Here is a 23,105-nt window from a genome sequence, read left to right on the forward strand (position 1 = left end):
TCACCATGGACCCAGTGGGGACCCCAAATTGAGACTTATTTGATGGTTTAGGGCAATTATTCCTGAGGATGAGGGATGGAACCCAGTGGAGAATAGAACTCAGTGAAGAATTGAAACCTAATAAAGAAGAGAACACAGGAGAAAAAAGGTAGATAAGAGGCAGAACAGTTTAGGGAAGGCTGGACACCAGGCAATACCAGTTGCTGGGAGAAACATACATATGTGTGTATATTTGCATATTTAGTCTCTCTCACAGGCTCTGTAATATCTCTAAGTAGACATATACACAAGTATATACACACACACGTATTTCAACCACATACTAGTAGGGTTCATACTGCACAAAGTGACCTAGACATTATCAAATCAATATCCAGTCACATCTAGAGAATTCCAGAATTCTTCCCCAAGCTTGGAGGGAAGTGGACTTTCTTCATATGATCATCCCTAGCTTGACTTCTCCTTCATCTGATAAATTTCTCTCATTGTTTAATAATCTCGTACTAGGATAGGGCTCTTGTTATCTGACTCATTACCAACCCAGGTGTGAACTCTGGCCCTTTCCTTTAATATCCTAAAAGTGTGAAAATATCAATATTTCTTTCAAGAAAAGCCTGTGTTCATATAGATAACCGAATTGAGGCCCTAAGAGCCTAAGTGTTGAGAGAGGCTTATAAAGCAGAAAGAGACAAAAAATCATGTGAAATATTAGGTATTCCTGTTCTTAAACGTCTGCCAACATCCACTCCACTAGAAGTGTCTTTCTCCTCGCTCCTTGACACCAGACGGTATTCGGCCTTCACTGTCTCACTGTCTCTTTACTATCTTTCCTTTTTCCTGTCTGTGGACTTCACTTCAGCCCTCCTACACAAGCCCTGGAAAATCTTAATTCTCGCCCTAATTAGCAGTTCAGTCCTCTCTCTCTCCAACCTCTGTAAACTTCATCCCTCATTCACATTTTCTTATTAAAACCTAGTGATAACCTCAGTAAAACAATAGGGTCTTATATTTTCTAACAGATCCACTCTCCTTAGAAAGTGGCTATAATTGTTTAAAAAATGAATGCGTGGTCACTTGTTTAGAGAATATTGAATGTTATAAAGTCTCTACCAGAAATTTCCTTTGCGTTAGCTCACTGACTCACACACCGCCGGACAGTTATTTTTATATTATCTCTACTGCAGGTTGACAAAACTGAGAACAAGAAGGATACAGTATTTTTTCAGAAGGTCATGAAGATAATAGGTGGCAGAACCAGGACTCTCTATTGGGCCTCTCTGACTCTTTAACCAGGGTCTTAATTCCTATAATACATATACACATGCATGCACATGCAAACACACAAACACACACACACACACAGTCACACATAAGATAATCAAGAGTTGGAGGATTCTATGAAACTTGGTTTAAACGGATTGCGCAGAGCCACTGAGTCAAGATTTGTGAGACGAGAAAAGAGTGCTTGGGAACTCAAGCTCCAAAACAAGCAAGGCAACCACCCTCCAGGGAGAGTGAGATGGGAATGATTGTAGGGATTTTTCTTCCTGCCTCCGTTTCTAAGCAGTCCTATTCTTAGGTGGGAGCAGCTGCCCTGGGACCCATGGAGGGAACCAGAGGAGGAGTTGCCAGTCATCACCCGGTCACAGGTCACAGGACCCATGTGGGTGGCAGGAGGTGGGGCCTCTCATGCCCAGGCCCTGTCTCACACACTGAAGGCAGAGCCCAAGGCCAAGATAAAAAGGCCCAGGGCCAGAGCACCTCCATCCACTCCCTCCTGAGGACCTGACGAGCTCTGTGCTGCTTGTGCACTGGTGAGTGTCCTCTGGGAATGGGAGACAGCCTTCTACAGAGGGATGCTCAGACCAGAGCAGAAGGGTAGGTGGGGCAGGGCCTTGTGGGACCAGAGTCCTTGGGGACTGGGGGAGAGAGGCCTCAGGAAGACTGAGGGAAGGTGTACCTGAGGGAGTAAGCCAACTGGGACCCCAAGGGAGAATTGGATAGCTGTGCCTTTGTGCTGTACCAAATTGAGCTCCAGTTGGCTGGGCTCTCGGGTCAGAGGGGATCGAAGCACTGACCATCAGCCTTTACTAGGACAGCTTTCACAAGTGGATGTCAACTTTGAGAGTAAAATCATGACCCTCTTTGCAAAGAAGAGCCAGAGACAGTAGTTCTTACCAATGGGGAAAGAGCTGCTCAGATGATGCTTCGGGGCTCTTTAAAACCCTCATGTCAGCCAGCCCCCGTGGTCTAGTGGTTAAGGTTCCATGTTCTCACTGCCGTGGATGCTGGTCAAGGAACCACACTACCCATCTGTTGTTTGTTATACTGTGGCAGCCACATGTTTCTGTGATGTTGGAAGATATGCCACTGGTATTTCAAATACCAGCAGGGTGACCCATGGTGGGCAGTTTTCATTGAAGCTTGTAGACTAAGACAGACTAGGAAGAAGGACCTGGCCACCCACTTCTGAAAAAATTGGCCATGAAAACCCTATGAATAGCAGCAGAGCACTGTCTGATATGGCGCAGGAAGATGAGAGGGTGGCCAAAAAAATCATGCAGGGTTCCACTCTGCTGTACACAGTGTCACTAGGAGTCAGAATCGACTCCCTGGTACTAACAAAAAACCCACTGAACTGGAATTGGGAATCTAAGAAGGCAGACACAAGTTAAAAGTCACTGCCAAGATATTAGTGTGAGGCCTTGGTGTGCTGAAAATGGCAGAGCATCAGACTGGAGCCAGGAGACCTGACTTCAAATCCCCTATATGCACAAAAATACTCTTCTTCAGCTTCTTTGATAAGAAAGCCACCCAATGAGACCAGCCAGCCTCCCAGACCATTTGCAATCTGCACGTCCAAATCTTTACAGAACAAAATCATCAAGGAAGTTACTCCAAGAAACAATCTTTAATTTTATTTCTTCAAGAGAATATTTACATTCTGAACTGGTTTCCAGACAGAACAGTTTCAGGATTCTGGTTGACACAAAGGGAGACATCGTCTTTTTCACTTACTAGATATTTAATTATGGCAGGTTTTTCTTACTGATTTTTGCCTTAGTTTCCTTCTTATAAGAGACATAATAATCCCTGCCTATCTTAAATAGAAATTATGAGACTCAAAGATTAGTGTGAGAGCATTTGCCTAACTATTGGAAATAACAAAACTTCCAGTGTTTAATTATCTAAGACTCCATTTAAACAGTTCAGAATAGAGGGGCTACAAATGATGCTGAAGGGACAAGGGGCAGCATGGGCTCTGTGTGCTGGGTCTGACTTGCTGTTTGACTCTCCCTCAGCTCCTGAACGCCCACTTGCAGACATGTCCTGCCAGCAGAGCCAGCAGCAGTGCCAGCCCCCTCCCAAGTGCCCCACCCCTAAATGCCCCCCAAAGTGTCCTCCAAAGTGCCCTCCAGTCTCTTCCTGCTGTGGTGTCAGCTCTGGGGGGTGCTGTGGCCCCAGCTCAGGGGGCGGCTGCAGCTCTGGGGGTGGTGGCTGCTGCAGCTCTGGGGGAGGCGGCTGCTGCCTGAGCCACCACAGGCGCCGCAGGTCCCACCGCCGCAGACACCAGAGCTCTGACTGCTGCAGCCAGCCCTCGGGGGGCTCCAGCTGCTGCGGAGGGGGGAGCAGGCAGTCCTCTGGAGGCTGCTGTTGAAGTGGACCCTGAACCAAGAAGAGCCAAGAAAAGCTGACTTGGGGCAGCAAATGACCAGATCCTTCCTCCTGTTCCTGCTCCTCCTGCTGGGCCTGCCCGTGTTGCTGAGAGGTCTGGCTGAGGCCTTGAGCCCTGTTCCAGAGGATCTTTGCGCCCTGGTGTCCAAGGTGCCCAAAGCCGCTCCCCCAAACCCATTCACTGACCTCCTTCCCCATATTCCCATTATGCGTGGCTGCCTGGGAACCCCAAAGCACAGACCCCATGTCCCTCCTCAGCTTATCTTTTTGCGTTCCCCAGCCCGATGTGACACAATAAACTGGAAATCTGCATTCCCTCTTGCCTTGACTGATTGTTATGCCTACTTATGTCATCCTTTTCTCCTACTCTGTCCTCAGCTCCTGGTTCCCCTGAGGCCTCAGTATCTACAGACCTTGTTCAAATTTGCCACTTGTGCCACTAATGTCCTTTATAGCAAAGCAAATTTTTATTGTTTCAGAATCCAGTCCAGGATCCAACTCTGCACTTAGTGCCATGACTCCTTAGTCTCCTATCTGTGACAGTCCTTCAGGCTTTTTGTCTTTCATGAGCTGGTTATATTTTAAGAGCCATTAGTTTTTGTAGAATGCCCTCATTTGGGTCTGTCTGATATTTTTTCTTGACTGGTGATGCATTTTTGCAGAGATCCCACTGAAGTGGTGTTGTGCCCTTCTTAAAGCTTGATATCAACCTTCATATGGTGTCTAACTGTCCCATTCTTGGGATCCTGAAAATTGGAATGGGGACATTTGGGAAGATCCTGATAAAGCTGGGATGCTGAATTTCGTTTTTGTCTTTTTTTTTTTGAGGAAGATTAGCTCTGAGCTAACTGCTGCCAATCCTCCTCTTTTTGCTGAGGAAGATTGACCCTGAGCTAACATCCATGCCCATCTTCCTCTACTTTATACATGGGACGCCTGCCACAGCATGGCTTTTTCCAAGCGGTGCTGTATCCGCCCCTGGGATCCAAACCGGAGAACCCCAGGCCACACTTAACCACTACCCCACCAGGCTGGCCCCTGATACGCTGAATTTTTAAGTTCTGCCAAGTCTTTTTTTGCCTGTAGAAACAGGCTTACTACCCCCATCTGAGGATATTAACCCTGCATTGCCCAAGGAAATTGTAATGGTCTTTCCTGTAGTAATTGTCTTGAAGGACACTACTGGTTCTCTTCAGGACCCATCCCACCATCTTTCTTTGCTTCTAGACATATAACTGCACTCAGGTCCCAGTAGGCCCCAAAAGGTGTAGTGAAAAGTATGACCCAAGATTAAGTGTACTACACTCCAAAAGAACTACATGATTTTTCCCACTTTACAGACAGAAACCCAGGGAATATGTGTGGAATTGATATTAAGGGTGTGAAATAATTAAGACAGGAACTTAAAGTTGGATTAGGCTAAATTTATTGGTATAGACCCACTAAGCAAATATTCTAGACTAAATGTTTGTAGCTTGGGTAGTTAGACAGGGCTCTAATAGTTTGGTTGGTTAGCTGAAACCTGGACCAAAAGGTGGCCTACGCTAAATGAAGAGGAAATATCAGAACTGCCATGTATACTGTAGAGAAAGGGATCCAAAGGCTTATGGTTATTGGAATGTTAGAGTGGAGTTTTCATTGAAGATCTGCTCATCCACCTCTAGAAAGATCCAGAGAACTCACCTTTCATCGTGACTGTGAGAAATACATTTATGATGGGAGCTCCAGCATTCGTGAAGAGCTCTGTGATTGTTCTTGTCTGTAGGTGAGAAATTACAGTGGGATCTGATATCACAGAATTGGGAAACCTAAATTCAATAGGGATAATTCAATCCCAGGGTGGCAGGGGCCAAGTGGCAACACTTAATCACCAAAGGCCAAGTGGGTGTGGTTACTATAATGGACAGCAGAGTGAAAGCAGCAGTCAGAACATTCTGACGCACAGAGAGCTATGGCTGTGGCTACTTGATCATGGTGTCCTTAGAAGTAAAATAGATAGGAAGTCTACTAAATTCTTACTTGATTTGGATAAGTGGAAGAGTTCTAAGTCAAGTGAACAAGACTCTGAGTCATAAAAACAGAGAATCATGGTCCCTCAATCAATTCCTAGACCTGAGCTTGTTTACAGACCCAGAACTCCTGGAACAAAGGGGAAGCTGGGTCATCTTGAGGAAGGACCCTCACATACTACCAAAACATTATACTGTTACTCTTTCCCCCAGCCTTCCCCAAAGGGACCTGCAGCCTTTTACCACGGTAATTGTGCACTGGAGAATAGGAAATAATCAGACATTGTAGGATAACTGGACCCTGGCTCTGAATTGATACCACTTTTGTCCCTATTTTGTCAGATACGGGCTTATGGAGGTCATGTAATCAATGGAGTTTTAGCTCAGGTCCATCCATAGTGGGCCCAGTGGGTCCTGATCCCACCCCGTGGTTATTTCCCTGGCTCTGGAATGCATAATTGGAGAAGACATACTCAGCAACTGATAGAATGCCCACATTGGCTCTCTGATCTGTGGAATGAGGGCTAATATGATGAGAGAGGTCAAGTGGAAGCCATTAGAACTGCCTTTACTGAGGAAAACAATAAATCAAAGGCAATACTGCATTCCTGGAGGGATTGTAGAGATTAGTGCTACCATGAAGGACTTGAAGGATGAGGGGGTGATGATTCCTACCACTACATTTCTATTCAACTCACCTATTTGGTCTGTGCAGAAAACGGATCTTAGAGAATGACAGTGGGTTATTGTAAGCTGAACAAGGTGGTGAGTCCATTTGCAGCTGCTGTACCAGATGTGGTTTCATTGCTTAAGTTAGCACATCCCCTGGTACCTGGTATGCAGCTATTGAACTAGAAGATTTTTTTCCATACCTATTAGTAAAGACCACCAGAAGCAGTTTGCTTTCACTTGGCAAAGCCAGCAATATACCTTCACTGTCCTACCTAGGGGTAGGACAACTCACCTGCCCCGTGTCATAACTTAGCTCTCAGGAATCTTGATTGTTTCTCCCTTCCACCAGACACCACATTGGTCCTTACATCAATGATATTATACTGATTGGACCTAATGAGCAAGAAGTAGCAGCTACTCTAGACTTATTGGTAAGACATTTGCATGTCAGAGGGTGGGAAACAACTCTGACAAAAACTCAGGGGCCTTCTGTCTCACTGAAATTTCTAGGGGTCCAATGGTGTGGAACATGTTGAGATATCCCTTCTAAAGTGAAGAAGTTGTTGCATTTGGCCCCTCCTACAACCAAAAATGAGGCACATTACCTAGTGGTCCTCTTTGGACGTTGTAGGTAAGATATTCATTTGAATATGCTACTCCAGCCCATGTACTGAGTGACCCAAAAATCTACTAGTTTTGAGTGGGGTTCAGAACAGGAACAGATTTGGCCTGCTGTGAAAGCTACTCTGCCACTTGGACTATAATATGTAGCAGATCCAGTAGTGCATAAAGTGTCAGTGGTGGATAAGGATGCTGTTTAGAGAATTTGGCAGGCTCCTATAGTTGAATCACAGTGAAATCTTTAGAATTTTGGAGAAAAGCTTTGCCATCCTCTATAGATAACTACTCTTCTCTTGAGAAACAGCTTTTTTCTTGCTCCTGGGTCTTAGTAGAAACTGAAAACTTGACCATGGGTGAATAAGTTATTATGAAACCTCAGCTGCCCTTCACGAACTGGGTATTGTCTGCCATAAAGTTAAGCATGCATAGCAGCACTCCAACATCAAATAGAAGTGGTAAATGCAAGAATGAGGTTGAGCAGGTCCTGAAAGCACAAGAAAGTAAGTAATTTCATGAAGAAGTGGCCCAAATGCCAATGGTTTCTCCTGATAATTACCCTGTGTCCCCCAACCTGCACTTACGTCTTCATGGGAATTTCCTACAATCAGTTGACAGAGGAAGGGAAAAGTCCGGCCTAGTTTGTACATATGTAGGCAGCACCTGAAAGTGGACGTATATAGGACTACAGCCTCTTCCTGGGACATCTCTGAAGGAGAGTGTTGAAAGGAAATCCTCACATTGGGAAGTACTTCTAGAAGTGCATCTGGTTGTTCATTTTGCTTGGAAGGAGAAATGGCCAGACATGCAATTCTATGCTGATACATGGGCTCTGGCCAATGGTTTAGCTGAATGGCCAAGGACTTGAAAAGAACGTGACTGGAAAATTGGTAATGAGAATGTCTGGAGAAGAGATGTGGACAGACCTCTCAAGTGGGCAAAAACGGCAAAGATATTTGTCTCCCATGTGAATGTTCACCAAACAGTGACTTCAGGAGTGGATTTTAATAATTAAGTAGATAGAATGACCCATCCTATGTATACCAGGCAACCTCTTTCTCCAGCTACTCCTGTCATTGTCCAATGAACTCATAGTCAAAGTGGCCATCATGGCAGGAATGGAGGTTATGCATGGGCTCAGCATCACAGATTTCCATTCACCAATACTGACTTTTCTACAGCAAACATTGAATGTCTAATACTCCATTTAGTAAATACCAACATTGAGTCCCCAGTATGACACCATTACCCCTGGGTGATCAGCCCACTACCTGGTGGCAAGTTGATTATATTGGACCACTTCCATCATGAAAGGGGCAGTGTTTGTTCTTATTGGAGTAGAGACTTATTCTGGATATGGATTTATCTTCCCTGCATGCAATTCTTCTGCCCAAGTTCTCATTCATGAACATACAGAATGCCTTATCCATTGTGATTATTCCATACAGCATTATTTCTGTGATGGTTAATTTTATGTCAACTCTACTGGCCATGGGGTGCCCAGATTAAATGTTATTTCTGACTATATCTGTGAGAGTCTTTCCGGATGAGATTAGTATTTGAATTGATGGATTTAGTAAAGTAGATTACTCTTCCCAGTGTGGGTAGACATCATTCAATCTGTTGAGAGCCTGAATAGAACAAAAGGCAGAGTATGGTAGAATTTGCCCCTTTTTTTACTCCTGCCTCATTGCTTAAGAGGCAGGAGTCTTTTCCTGACTTTGGCACTCCTGGTTCTCAGGCTTTCAGACCCAGAGTGGAATCTGTACCATTGGCTCCCCTGGTTATCACACCTTTAGACTTGGACTGAATTATGGCACCAGCTTTTCTGGGTCTCCAACTTAAAGATAGCAGAATGTGGGACTTCTCAGCCTCCTTAATTGTATGAGCCCATTCCTTAAAATAAATCTCTTTATATAAATATAAATATATATATTTATATTTATATATATATAACCACATTCTGTTTCTCTGGAGAACCCTGACTAATATAACTAATACAGCAAGTAAAGTGTGGCAATGGGCCCACGCTCATGGAATTCACTGTTCTTATCATGTTCCCTATCATCCTCCAGTGACTACCTTGATCAAACTATGGAATGGCCTTTTGAAGATCTAGTTATAGTACCAGCTAGGTAGTAACACCTTGCAAGGTTGGGGCAAGGTTCTTCAGGAAGCTGTATGTGCTCTAAATCAGCATCTAATATATGTTTCTGTTTCTTCTATAGCCAGAATGTGTAGGTCCAGGAATCAAAACGTGGAAATGGGAGTGGCACCACTCACTATCACCCCTAGAGATGTGCCATCAAAATTTTTGCTTCCTGTCCCAGTGACCTTACACTCTGCTGGTCTGGAGGTCATAGTTCCAAAGGGAGGAATGCTTCCACCAGGAGACACAATGATGTCATTGAACTGGAAGTTAGGACTGCTACCTGGCCACTTTGGCATCTTCATGCCTATGAATAAACAGGCAAAGAAGGAAATTACTGTGCTCAGTGGAGTGATTGATCCTGATTACCACAAAGAAGTTGGACTGCTACTCCACAATGGAAGTAAGGAAGAATATGGCTGGAATACAGGGGATTCCAGGGAGCATTTCTTAGTACTACCACACCCTGTGATTAAAGTCAATGGAAAACTACAACTCAGTTCAGACAGGACTACTAATGGACCAGACCCTTCAGGAATGAATGTTGGGTCATCCCACCAGGCAAAAAGAACCACGACCAGGACCTAATTATTATGAGTATTTCTTCCTTGCTTTATCACAAATGTGTGTGTGTATCTTAAGTATCTTTTTCCCCCTTTCTTACCCTCTTATCATATAACATAAAATATATTGACTTATGTACTTAAATATTGTTCAACTTTACATAGTATTTAAGTTAAGGATCTTGAGGAGAAAAGTAAACATGACTCAAGGGCTTCGCATCTTCTTCTCAGGAAAGGGTTCGTGCATCTTCTGTTGTACACAGCATAGTTGAATCATGGTAGCTGGATGTGTGGCCTTGTCATTGTCTTTATCTGGAGATTAAATATCATTTAAGGAAATGTGTATGGGTGTCAAGTTGACAAGGGGTGAACTATGATTATTATCTTAATTAATTTTATGTGTTAACTTGGCCAGGCCATGGTACTCAGATTTTAGGTCAAACATAAGTCTAGATCTTGCTGTGAAGGTATTTTTTTAGATGTGATTAACATTTAAATTAGTAGACTTTGAGTAAGACAGATTACTCTCCATAAGGTGGGTGCACATCATCCAATCAATTAAAAACTTTAAGAGAAAAGATGGAGGACTCTAAAAGAAGGAATTCTGCCTCCAGACTGCCTTCGGATAGAGGCTATAACATCAACTCTTCCCTGAGTCTTCAACCTGCTAGTCTGCTCTGCAGATTTCAAACTTTCTAGCTCCCACAATCATGTGAGCCAATTCCTTAAAATAAATCTCACTATGTATATGTACAATCCTATTAACTGTTTCTCTGAAGAACCCTAATATAACGTGTGTACATATGTGTGTGTATGAGAGACAGAGAGTGAGACAGAGAGAGAGAGCGAGACGGGGGTGGGATGGGCTCTCTGTCGTCTGTCCATCATATTTTTGTATGTTTACTTATTTTTGCATTTGTAACATATATTTATATATTAGAGATATTAGTTCCTTACCTGGCATATGTATTTTTCTCTAGTTAATTTTGTGTCTTTTTACCTTGTATGTGTTACTTTATGCTATATAAAACAATTTTTTTTGTTATAGACTTTTTTTATTAAGATTATGATAGTTTAAAACCTTGTGAAATTTCAGTTGTACATTATTGTTAGTCATGTTGTAGGTACACCCCTTCACCCTTTGTGCCCTCCCCCCACCTCACCTTTCCCCTGGTAACCACCGATCTGTTCTCTTTGTCTATATGTTAACTTCCACCTATGTGTGGAGTCATATAGAGTTCGTCTTTCTCTGTCTGGCTTATTTCACTTAACATAATACCCTCAAGTTCCATCCATGTTGTTGCAAATGGGACGATTTTGTCCTTTTTTATGGCTGAGTAGTATTCCATTGTGTGTGTGTGTGTGTGTGTATATATATATATATATATATGTATACACCATATCTTCTTTATCCAATCATCAGTTGCTGGGCACTTAGATTGGTTCCATGTCTTGGCTATTGTAAATAATGCTGCAATGAACATAGGGGTGCATGGGACTTTTGGAATTTCTGATTTCAGGTTCTTAGGATAGATACTTAGTAGTGGGATGGCTGGGTCATAAGGTATTTCTATTTTTAACTTTTTGAGAAATCTCCATACTGTTTTCCATAGTGGCTGCACCAGTTTGCATTCCCACCAGCAGTGTATGAGGGTTCCTTTTTCTCCACAACCTCTCCAACATTTGTCACTCTTTGTTTCGGATATTTTTGCCGTTCTAACAGGAGTAAGGTGATATCTTAGTGTAGTTTTGATTTGCATTTCCCTGATGATTAGTGATGATGAGCACCTTTTCATGTGTCTATTGGCCATCCTTATATCTTCTTTGGGGAAATGTCTATTCATGTCCCCTGCCCGTTTTTTGATTGGGTTGTTTGATTTTTTGTTGTTAAGCTGTGCGAGTTCTTTATATATTATGGAGGTTAACCCTTTGTTGGATAAATAACTTGTAAATACTTTTTCCCAATTAGTGGGCTGTTTTTTTTGTTTCAATCCTGTTTTCCCTTGCCTTGAAGAAACTCTTTAGTCTGATGAAGTCCCATTTGTTTATTCTTTCTATTGTTTCCCTCGTCTGAGGAATTATGGTGTCCGAAAAGATTCTTTTGAAACTGATGTCAAAGAGTGTACTGCCGATATTCTCTTCTAGAAGACTTATTGTTTCAGGCCTAATATTTAGGTCTTTGATCCATTTTGGGTTTATTTTTGTGAATGGTGAAAAAGAATGGTCAATTTTCATTCTTTTACATGTGGCTGTCCAGTTTTCCCAGCACCATTTGTTGAAGAGACTTTCTTTTCTCCATTGTAGGCCCTCAGCTCCTTTGTCGAAGATTAGCTGTCCACAGATGTGTGGTTTTATTTCTGGGCTTTCAATTCTGTTCCATTGATCTGTTAAAATTTAATTTTTATGTAATTTATCAGTCCTTTTCTTTATATATTATGGATTTTGTGCCATTCTTAAAATACCTTCCGCCACTTGACAATTTAGCAAAAATCATCTGTATTTTCTAATTCTTTAGAGAATTGTGTCATCATCTATAGTTTAAAAGAAAGATTTGCAAAGAGGGGAAAGAACTAAAATTTGTTGATGTGCTAGTTTGTATCTCAAAAAGGAGGAGAGTTGGAAGGCACAGAGGAAAATTAATTCAGTCTGGATTATTCCCCATATAATCTCAGCAGTGCCCCCTCCAGAGCCCTGGGGAGGATGAGAGAATGATAGTGGAAGAGATAGACCCCTTGGAAGAATCGGTGACCTCAGAAAGCCTTTGCTAGTCAAACATGTTTATTGAACCATCCCAAAGCCATTGATAGCATAGCTAAGGCCAGAGAGCTGCAGTCCAAGTGATGTGGTTGTAACCATGCTGCCGACCAACCCTCTAAGTCCAAGCAGATTGATAGTTCGGGTGCTGCCCTGCCTCAAAGCAGAGGTGTAGGCCAGATGACCTCTTCACTCCATCATCCTAGGAATCAAGAACTGTGCTCCTGTGTGAGCCAAGGCATGGATATCTTGGCCACTCCCCATAACTAAGTCCATTGGGACAACCTGAGCAAATGTTATAGCCAAGTGAGACAGTGGCATACCTCTGCAGGTGACATGGCCATCCCAACACACCATGCCTGTCTCAGAGTGCTGCCTCCTATGAGGATGACCTAAGTCATAGGGGGTGGCTATTTGTAAACTGTAAAGTAAGTGCTAATGCTAATGAAAGGACTTTTTAAAAATCTACTAAGCACCCATGTGTGCATAACCTTGTACTAGTTGCTGAGGGGAATAAGAAATACAAGGCACAAGCTGTGCTGTCAAAAGGTTTATTACAATCTCATCTGTAAGGTACGTCACCTAAAGGATATGGAGCAAGTAGGATTTGAACTGAATTGTCCCCAGAAAGGAAAATGTCATGGAATAAAGCGTAATAGTATGGTAGGGAGAGACACGTTTATAGCACAGCTGATGCTCCAGTTCTACTTGGGAAGCAGAGCAGAAACTGGAGAAGCTGTGCAGGGTCCTGCTGCACAGAGCCTTGGACGTCAGCAAAAATGCTGGCCTTGATCCTGAACGTAGTGTGGAGCCCTAGATGAGGCTTCCTTAAAAGTCAGGGGTAATGACTCCTGGAGTGGGGGATGGAGGAGGGAGAATGCCAGTGAAGATGAGAACCGAGGAGAAACCTCTACAGATTGAGGGCCGTGGAGCTTCAGGGAAAGTCGGGCGCCTGGAGATACCTGATGCTGAGAATCACAAGTGAGCTGGATTCTCTATCTGTGTCTGTGTCTGTATCTCCATCTCTATCTGTATTTGCATCTAAGTCTATATGTATTTATGCAAGCACATATAACCTTTGAAACATGATCAGTCTAAAAAATCCACATGCATGTGTACATATATGCTCACAAGACATTGCTTATTCTTGCCCATGTGACCGAGATATAGATATTATTGAGTGAATTCATATCTCATTCCACTCTGTAAAATTATTTCGGACACTTCAAGGGAAGAGTTTCTTCCCATAATTACTCCTAGCTCTAATTTGCCTTCATCTAATTAATATGTTTAGATTTGTTTTTTATAATGCTGCCCTCCAGATATGGAAGGAGCACCTGCTATATACCAAGTTGAAATTAGTCTTTATCTTAATCTCCTAAAAACGTTCAAATACAAAAAGCCCTTGAAGGAACGCTTGCATCCACGTAGGAACAAAGCAGTAACACTAGAGATTCATCTTGAATGGTGAGCCCTCCTCTTCCGTAAGATCTTCCTGTCTCCTCGAGCCAGGGGCTCATTTCCATAGGGTCCTCCTCCAACATGTGCCCCAGGCTTGAAACCCTGCTACAGTGTGTTCTCCTTTCTGTTTTCTCATCCACGAGCTGACCCTCTTCCTCTGTGGGAGATCCTTAGAAAACAAATTCTTGTCCTACTGTGCAAAGCAAGGCAGCTTTTCTCCCCAGCTCCTCTCCGGGCATAGTTTTATCTGAAAATATATGAAAGACCTTAGTTGAAAAAAATGGACATTTTAAAAGTCAAATGTACCTCTCCTAGAAAATAGCTGTGATATAAAAAAATCTACTCCCTTTCAATTATTGATGGGTAGAGAGTTCATTTATGAGTGTCCGCTGTGTCACGGGACCTTTTCCAGACATTTTCGTTCCCTAATTCTCTTGACCTTCACGACACCATTGAGAGTAAATTTTATCATCTATTTTAAATTTGAGCAAACTGAGAATGAGAAAGGTTAGGTGATTTTCACAAGATCACACAGCTAATAAGTGGCAGGACCAGGATTCTGTTCCAGGTGTGTCTCACTCCTAATCCAGGCTTTTAACTGTGATGGTGTAGACATGCACACGCACACACACACACACACACACACAGAGGATCTGCCAGAGTGGCTGGGACACAAGTGGAGGTATTTAAAGGCTTCTGTGAGTCCTAGTTTAAAGCAGACCCTCAGGGAAATAGGACAAGGGGACTGAAGAGATGAAGATGAATGAGTGAGGGACAGGCAGCTGTAAGGAGAATGAGCTGACACTGATGGTGGGAATGTCCTGGGCCCCTGTGGAGAGATGCAGGGGAGGAGCTGCCAGTCATCACCTGTCACAGGACCCGTGTGGGTGGCAGAAGGCAGTCCTCTCATGCCCAGGCCCTGTCTCACGCACTGAAGGCAGAGTCGAAGCCCGGGATAAAAGGGGCTGGGGCCAGAGCACCTCCAGCCACTCCCTCCTGAGGAGCTGACGGACCCTGTGCTGCTTGTGCGTGAGTAAGTGTCTACTGGGAGCAGGAGACAGCCTTCCAAAGAGGGACGCTCAGACCAGAGTGAGAGGGCAGGCACGGGTAGGGGCTTGGGGGCTGTGGTCCATATCATTAAAGACAGACAAGGCCGGAAGGGACAGAGCCGGGGGCAGGTGGGAAGACAGTGAGAACAGTATGAGTTCAGCGATGGCTGAGTATGCTGAGGAACCCACCAGATCCGCAGCTCTGTGCGACTCACAGGATGAAAGAAGGAAACCTCGGCTGCTGTGATATTCTAGGAGACGCTTCAGAAATGGAGACACCTTGAGAAACCACTGCATCCTTAAGGCATGATTCGGGCACAGGGATTCTCAAAGTGAAGAGAGGATCAGAGGCATTTTTGGAGATTGTTACACATATGGGTATAGGACAAGGCCTGGAAATACATTTAAAAGCTCCAGAGTTGGAAAAGCACAGAAGTTTAACCATCTCATGGTCAAAGTATTAGTGTAAGAGGTGGTATTTCTGAGACCATCAGAGCACTGGGCTGTGAGTCAAGGGACCTCTCAGCTTTCTCTTTAGTAACGTGAACCAGCCAGGAAATCTCTAAGATCCTCTTCTATTTTGATCGTGTAAATGTCTAAAATGTGAAAGTGTTTAGGTTGTGAACAGGATATTTTTTTCCATAAAGAAAAATATTTCAGTTCTAAATTAGTCTCTATAGAACAATTTCAATATTTGGATGACATAAATGAAAAAAAAATTGTTTTTCACTTTCCTGACATCATTTGGTCTCAGTTTTCTAATTGGTAGAACGGATGATGATGACTTCCTACTTTAAAAGGATAAACTGAGGTTCAAAGGAGACGCTGTGAGAGTAGTCGGTAAGGTGTTACAAACGATGAAAGTGGTAGGGATTTGTTTTCTCTGACTGATCTTAAACAGGTTATTTAAATGTACATAGTAGAAATGATGTTGAAAGGACAAGAAGGGGCAGGGTGGGCTCTGTGTGCTGGGTCTGACTTATTATTTGACTCTCCCTTAGCTCCTGAACATCCACCTGCCGACATGTCCTGCCAGCAGAGCCAGCAGCAGTGCCAGCCCCCTCCCAAGTGTCCCACCCCTAAATGTCCCCCGAAGTGTCCTCCAAAGTGCCCTCCAGTCTCTTCCTGCTGTGGTGTCAGCTCTGGGGGCTGCTGTGGCCCCAGCTCGGGGGGCGGCTGCAGCTCTGGGGGTGGTGGCTGCTGCAGCTCTGGGGGAGGCGGCTGCTGCCTGAGCCACCACAGGCGCCGCAGGTCCCACCGCCGCAGACACCAGAGCTCTGACTGCTGCAGCCAGCCCTCGGGGGGCTCCAGCTGCTGCGGAGCGGGGAGCGGGCAGTCTTCTGGAAGCTGCTGCTGAAGTGGACCCTGAGCCAAGAAGAGCTAACTTAGAGGCAACAAATGGCCAAACACTTCCTCCTCCCCCTGCTCCTCCTGGGCTTGCCTGAGTGGCTGAGATGTCCCATTACAGGTTCTGAGCTCTCAGCTAGAGGGTCTCTCTGCCCCAGGATTCAGAAGCCTGAATCCTCTCCCAGAAATCTATCTGCTGACCTCTGACATCAACTGTGTTGTCTCCCGTGGGACCCCAGACCGCAGACTCTAACTCCCTCCTCAGCCAGTTGCCTTGCAATCTGCAACCTCAAATGAATCAATAAAACAAGGAATCTGCTCACCATCTTGTTCTAGACTCTTCCTTGTCTGCTTGCATCCTAATATTCTTCTCACTGCTATCCATTCTCTTGCAGGAATCAATAGAATCAGATATTTGGGGCGGGGGGGAAAGTGGCTCTGCCTTTCCTCTGACACCTTCTCTCGGATGAATCCTATGCAGGTCTGCTAGAGCACAGCCTCCTGATGTCTCATGAACACAGTGCCTTGGACTTTGGACTTTCTTCAGGGTCCCACCCCGTCCCGGGCAAGGCAGGGAGACAGATGTGTAGTCCTCCCACCTTCTCTTTGTGATACTGCCCCAACTCACCCCCAACTTTCTGTCTTTTTCAGCCCAAAAAAATTGTTCAGAAAATTATACATGAGATTTCTGCAAGTAAACCATGAATCTTAGTTAATTCTAACCAGAAACACCCATTTAGCATGTGGCAAAGATGGTAAAAAGTAAAAATGCCTATAAAAGGAATCAGAGACTTAAAAGAAAAATCAGTCACTTCTCCCTTTTCTCTCCCTGAGTCCCAAATCAAATAGTTCATCTCTATACTTTGTAAAGAAATCTTGATTTTTCATCAAAATTATTTTCAATTACAAATTTCTTGTGATTTTTAATCATTGTTAATTTTACTTTGAGTTTACTATGTCTTGATAGTCTTATTATGAACTAGATAAATAGCTAACACCTTGAATTTATGTTTTAGTCCATTAAAAAAGCACAGGTGTCTGGTGGAGCAGACGGCAGGAACACATGACAGGGATAGTGTGGTTCACACCTCACAGCTGCTGTGATTAATACGACCTCTAGATGTCCCTGTGTCTTTAGTCAGTCACTTAAGATTCAAAGTTCCATAAGGATCGTTACAGACAGTGATCCTCAGCATGTGCCTGCCCTTTGGCTAGTCCAGGAAGCTAGAAGAGGAATACATTCCCTCTGGTTTCAAGTAAGAAGAGAGAGCTCAAACACTACGCATATTTGGGGGTCCTCTCCAAAAAATGTCAACTGTCATGCTAACAAGTATAGAGTTGATTGCTGGCCAAAGTGACAGATGACCACCGTGCTGTCTAAATAGGAATTCTCAGACAAAAGGAGCCTATATCCCTCAGAAGTGTGATGTTTCAGTTGAGACCAGGTTCACTCTGCAGTCGAGGCTCCCTCTCCCCTCTTAGACTAGATGCCTCCTAAAGACAGATGCTGTATATCCATCTTACACTCAAGTTTCATGAAAGCAGAGGTTGTTTCCCTACAGATTGTGAAGAGTTTCTTGTATATTTTCTTCTAAGAGTTTTATAGTTTTAGCATCTCAGTTAGGTTTTTGATCCATTTTGAGTTATTTTTTAGAATGCTGTAGGTAAGAGTCAACTTCATTCTTCTATATGTGGATATATAGTTGTCCTAGCACCATTTGTTGAAAAGACTTATTTCCTCAGTGAAATGTCTTGATACCTTCTCAAAAATCAATTGACCATATATTGATGTATTTCTTTCTGGACTCCCAATTCTCTTTCATTGATATTTATGTGTATTCTTAGTTGACACTTTTTTTTTCTTTTTAGCATTTTAAAAATGTCATTCCGATGCCTGCTGGTCTCCATTGTTGTTTATGTCATTTGTTAATAGTATTATGGTCCCTTGTGATGAGTCACTTTTCTCTTGCTATTTTCAAGAGTTTCTCTTCATCCTTTCTTTCAACACTTTTACTGGAATGTGTCTGGATGTGGACCTCTGTGTTTATCCTACTTTGATTTTGTTGACCTTTTTGAATGTATAGATCGGTTTTCACCAAATTTGGGGAATTTTCAGCCATTATTTTTGAATACTTTTTCTGCTTCCTTCTCTCTCCTTTCCTTCTGATACCCACATTACATATATGTTGGTGAGCTTAATTTTTCTGAGACTCTGTTCACTTTTTATCATTCATTTTTTGTCTATGACTCTATCTCAAGTTTTCTGAGTCTCCTTTCTACCAGTTCAAATATACTGTTGTGCTCTTCTAGCAAATTTTTCACTAAGAATGGAAGAAAGAAAGAGAGGAGACATCTATTGCTCCAAGAAATAGTGTCACAAATAGGGACTGGGAATGAGAAGAGATGGGTATTTCTCAGGGATGACCTCCTGTTCCCAGACCAGGATGGGATGCTAATAACAATGGGAGCCACATATTCAAAACACTATCATTCTAGTTTGGTAAATTTAGGCTGACTAGTTCCATTCTCAACCCATACCCAGAATTCGCCTGCCTCTCTGTTTGCCTGTATTTAACTTATTGTCCTGCGTTATCTATTAATGTGTCTACATTATCTCTAGAGTTAAAGCTTTGAGGCATGGGATGGGTTTCTTATTGCTTCCTGTATCCAGCACATGGTAGGTGCTTAATAAATATCAAATCATAGAATTATACTCATAGATACAACTGAACCTGGAATAGAGATCAAGTGGGACTAGAAGGAGAATAGTAAATTTCTGGGGTTCTGACTTGGAACTGGCTGGACTTGTAAATCTAGTGGGGGCACAGGACAGCTCAGGAAGGCCTACTTTAGGGAATGAGCAAAGGTAAATACTGATCTTCTCCACTGAAAGTGCTAATCCTGGTGGAGCGGATCACCAACACCATCCTATATGTGATGAAATTCATTGTACTGGAAGTGACTGGACCTAGAGATTTCTGTGGGAAATTATCATAAGGAGTGATCTGGGGGAGTTGGAGAGGAAACAGAAAGCTTGGTTCACCCAGGGAAGAGACTCCAAGAAGAACCCTCAGCCCTTAGGGAGGGGCAGTAGAGTTTGGGTAGTTGTTAGTTAACCTCAGGGAAATGCATTTGTGATGTGTGAGGTCTCAGGAGCATGGGTTTATATGATGTGGGTGTGGGTGGGGAAAAGGAACAACTGGTATGTTGAGACCAGAGGTACTTTGACCTCCCACTAATGCTTAGTATACGTGAAGCCTTCCTGAGAAGTAGTTAGAATTTTTTCTGATACCTGAGGGGGAGTAGAAGAGGAGGAGGAAGAAGAAGAAGAGAGAAGAAGAAGGAGGAAGGGAGAGAAGAAGGAGTCTGATCTCTGAGGCCATAAGTCAGATGCTCTCTCTCCATGGTCCTGTTCTAATGGGGTGAGATAGGCTTCATACCATTCTCTCACCTTCTGTTTCACTCATAAGAACTTTTCTCTCCCTTCATCCAAACTGCATGTCAAAGCTTACCTGCCCCCCGCCTCCCCGCCCCACGACGAGTGCATTCCCAGATGAAGAAGGCAAGCCCTGACAATCCTGTCCTGCTGGATTTGGGGTTCCAACAGCTGCTCCTCTTCTGGCCTTGTCCTGTTCCCCACCCTGGTTATGTACTTATCCCTCGTCCCACACCCCAACCCTGCTTACCTTTGTCTTATATATGATTTAAAGCCTTTGAGGACAGCCCATCTAATCATAATATCCCTTGTAATTGCTCTTCTTTTTCATTTACTCCACTGTTTCCTGAGTCCCTACTGTATGTCAGGCATTGGGAACAGAGAGGCAGGCGAGACACTATCCCTGCCATCAGAGAGTTTCATCAGTGCCTTTTTACTTAGCTGTGCATATCAGCAGCAGTTCTGAGATGGAAGCATCCAGAGATGAGGAACTATATTCAGATGAGAGTGTTTCCACTGTAAGCACAGCCAACATGTGCTCATATTAATTTTCATGAAAGGTGAAGGAAAACTTTTCACCCTGTGGAAAGTTTTTCCATGGGGTCCCTTGATAACTACAAACAGCTCTCCTTTCGCATTTAAGAGATAGCAGGGTTTATGAATGTTTTATTCTCCGTATTATTCTCAGCCTGTCCTGTAACGTGAGGTCCACCCACAGATTTCTCTGTACTATTTATAAAAGGGTGTTCACAAAGGCCTTAGGTGAGGAGGGTGAACACAAGAAGTGGAGAACTGATTCACAAAACAAAAAGGCGTGGGATTTTGTTTTCCTCCTATTTTTTGTTTTCTCAAGACAAAAAGTCTATTCTAATGGCATATGGATTGTTTCATTCGACAAATATTAATGAGCATCTTCTTTATGTCAGGGACCGTATCAGACCCTAGGAATGCAGAAGTGATAAAGACAAGGCCCCTGTCATCAGGAAACTGTTTAATAGAGGAGATAGGACAAGTATTTAGGTCACCCTGACTTTGAGCAGCTATAAAGGATGTGAGGGGTCTCTATGAAGTTCAAAAGAAGAAGGACTCAGATGTGACTGGGAGACCAGGCAAGTCTCCGTGGAGGTGATGGCATTGAGTTGGATGATGAAAGTCATGGATGATGGGTGGGGGCTGGACCAGAAGGGTCTTCCTCAGACTTGGGTAGTATTGAACTTGGTCCTCTCCTCCAATCTTAGATAGAACTCAACAGCTGTCGTATCCTCATTCAGTCCCCAGGAATGTAATCCAGACTTAGTCAGTGTACCTACCTTCACTCAGGCCATCTGAAGGCTCCAGCCTTCTGGTCACTCACTCACATGGGAATCCTTTTGGTCCATGTCCCAGCTGTGTGTAAGCGAGGAATCTAGCCCTAGGAATTATGAAACATCCGGATAAATAATCCACTCCATGGCTCCTCTCCAATAACAGGTAGCCTGGAGGCTTCAATTGGAGGATGTATAAAAGGCCTCTTCCTTCCCAGCCCCACAAGGCCTCCAGACTCCTCCTGGGATGACTTGCCCACACATCTTCCTGTAGGGTGAGGATACTAATGTGTAGAGAGAGACTTGGATGTCCCTCACTTAGATGCAGCTAAGGAAGCTCTGATCTCTCCTTTTGTCTCTTAACAAGGGATAATAGGTAAGCTAAGTAGGAGAGGTTTGGGGCAGCGAGAAGGGAAAAGAAGTGGTTCCTTGCAAAAGACCTCAAATGATCTAACATGAGAGAAAGCCATAGAAGCTAGGGGGTCAGAGAAGCAGAGAAGGTGCATGCAGGTTTAGGAATCTCAGGGTTAAAGAAGACTGAGTGAAGAAAAAGCAGAGACTTGGTTCTCCTTTAAGCCTGACCATGGTGGACACTAGCCTGGGAAAAGTGGGCTGTCAGCTCAACTGGGTTGTAGTTTGTTTTTCTTGTTTAAGAAGAGTAAGTTATTAGCTTGGTTATTGGTGAGTGGGTCCCCTGGGAGTTCCCACCATGATTTACTATCCAGATGTTTAGCCCTTTCAAATCCATTTTTTCCCCCTCCTGGGATGGATTTTAGCAGATTGTAAAGGCTAAGGGTCCATTTTGTCAGCCCCAGCGCATGGAGAAGTGAAAAATATACCCAAGGTCCTGATCTAACCAAATGCTCTTTTCCCTTCCAGCTTCCACCCGCTAGCCCAGTGATGTCACAGCAGAAACAGCAATCCTGGGAGCCTCCTGGTGCTCCCCAGTGTGCCGCTCCCCAGTGCCCAAGCCCTTCCCTGGCTTCCCGCTTTGCTCCTTGCTGTGCTTCCCATTCAGGAAGCTGCGGTTCTGGTTCCCGAAGGCCCCGGGATCAGAGCCCAGCTCGCTCCGAGAGGGCTCACCGAAAGCCCCGCTGCCTTAGTGGTGGCACAACCTACCACATCAAAGAGGAGGAGTGTTAAGGTGTCTGTCCCAGAGGAGAGAGGCACAGGTACAGTTGCTCTTTCCCCACCCGGGTCTTGTGCATTTATTAAGCAGAGAAGCTCAGGTCCTCGCCTTCTCATTTGGGAGGAGAAACACCTCCTGGCCCCCAGCAATTAAGAGGAGAGAACTACAGTATGCTGCACTTCTGCTTCTGTCTTCCACCCACCCCTTCAGCTCAGCAACAGCACAGCTGCTTCCTTTGGAGCCGTGGCTGCTGTGAACACTTGAAGTGTCTGCTTGGACGTGCTGAGACCTCCTCAGGTGGATGCTATCCCTTCTTCTTCCCTCCTAAGACAGCGGACGACATTTCAAAGAGACAGATGGTTTGAGACTTATGCCTGAGTTCTCAGCATCGTCACAGCCATCAACCTACGTCACATCATGATCCTAGCACTGAAGCCTTCAGTGTAATAAACATATGTTGAGCCCCCGCTGTGTACTGAGCTCTGTGTTCACAGATGTAAGCGGGAGACTTGTCTCTGCTCTAGAAAAGCTTACAAGCTAGTGGGAGAAGCAATGCGAACTCTAGATTGAAATATGTGTACGAATAAATATAATTTTAAGCTGATTGACATGCTTATTTTTTTTCTCACTTTGTGCCCAAAAGAACTTAAAGGAGAAAAAAATGTAGAAAAGGTCAAGGACAGCAGGGTGAGACTCATCCTGGTGGTGTGGATCAAAGGCGGTTTCTCTGGAACAGAGAGAGCATGCCACTTGAGGGGAGGAGAACAGGCTTCCTGAGGAGATAGGATTTAAACAGGGCCTTTAAAGAGAAGCCAGTTTTGGCGCTGGGAGTGGAGTGAGGAGGAAGAATCTTCCAGGTGAAAGATAAGGCATAAAGGAAGGCATTACAAGTGAGGTACTTGCCACTGGCATGAATTTCAATTTGGCTGAATTACCAGG

General features: G+C 44.0%; 1 protein-coding gene, 1 long non-coding RNA gene and 1 other non-coding gene across 5 annotated transcripts; all 3 read left to right on the forward strand.

The window, feature by feature from the left end:
* Positions 1-1,761: 1,761 nt before the first annotated feature.
* Positions 1,762-3,989, forward strand: LOC123280721 (uncharacterized). The gene is made up of 2 exons (XR_011498229.1): positions 1,762-1,814; positions 3,303-3,989. It is a non-coding gene; the product is annotated as an uncharacterized lncRNA (long non-coding RNA).
* Positions 3,990-14,851: 10,862 nt separating this feature from the next.
* On the forward strand, positions 14,852-16,620 carry LOC106846288 (uncharacterized). Its single transcript, XR_011498235.1, has 2 exons — positions 14,852-14,934; positions 15,952-16,620. It is a non-coding gene; the product is annotated as an uncharacterized protein (transcript).
* A 4,614-nt stretch (positions 16,621-21,234) lies between these two features.
* On the forward strand, positions 21,235-22,765 carry LCE6A (late cornified envelope 6A). Of its 3 annotated transcripts, XM_044758083.2 has the most exons (3): positions 21,278-21,413; positions 21,917-22,209; positions 22,377-22,765. In XM_044758083.2, the coding sequence occupies exon 2, from the start codon at positions 21,938-21,940 to the stop codon at positions 22,178-22,180; it is 243 nt and encodes an 80-aa protein (XP_044614018.1). In that variant the 5' UTR covers positions 21,278-21,413; positions 21,917-21,937; the 3' UTR covers positions 22,181-22,209; positions 22,377-22,765. The 3 variants fall into 3 exon arrangements, with proteins under 3 accessions (XP_014720335.1, XP_044614018.1, XP_070353916.1); XM_014864849.3 differs by having other exon boundaries at positions 21,235-21,312; positions 21,917-22,765; XM_070497815.1 differs by having other exon boundaries at positions 21,917-22,765.
* Positions 22,766-23,105: the final 340 nt, after the last annotated feature.

The sequence above is a fragment of the Equus asinus genome, chromosome 25, assembly GCF_041296235.1.
Source record: "Equus asinus isolate D_3611 breed Donkey chromosome 25, EquAss-T2T_v2, whole genome shotgun sequence".
Lineage (NCBI taxonomy): Eukaryota > Metazoa > Chordata > Mammalia > Perissodactyla > Equidae > Equus > Equus asinus.

What these genes read in the sequence shown, in the direction of transcription:
- LCE6A (XM_014864849.3), top strand. Translation starts at nt 21,938, where the DNA reads ATGTCACAGCAGAAACAGCAATCCTGGGAGCCTCCTGGTGCTCCCCAG.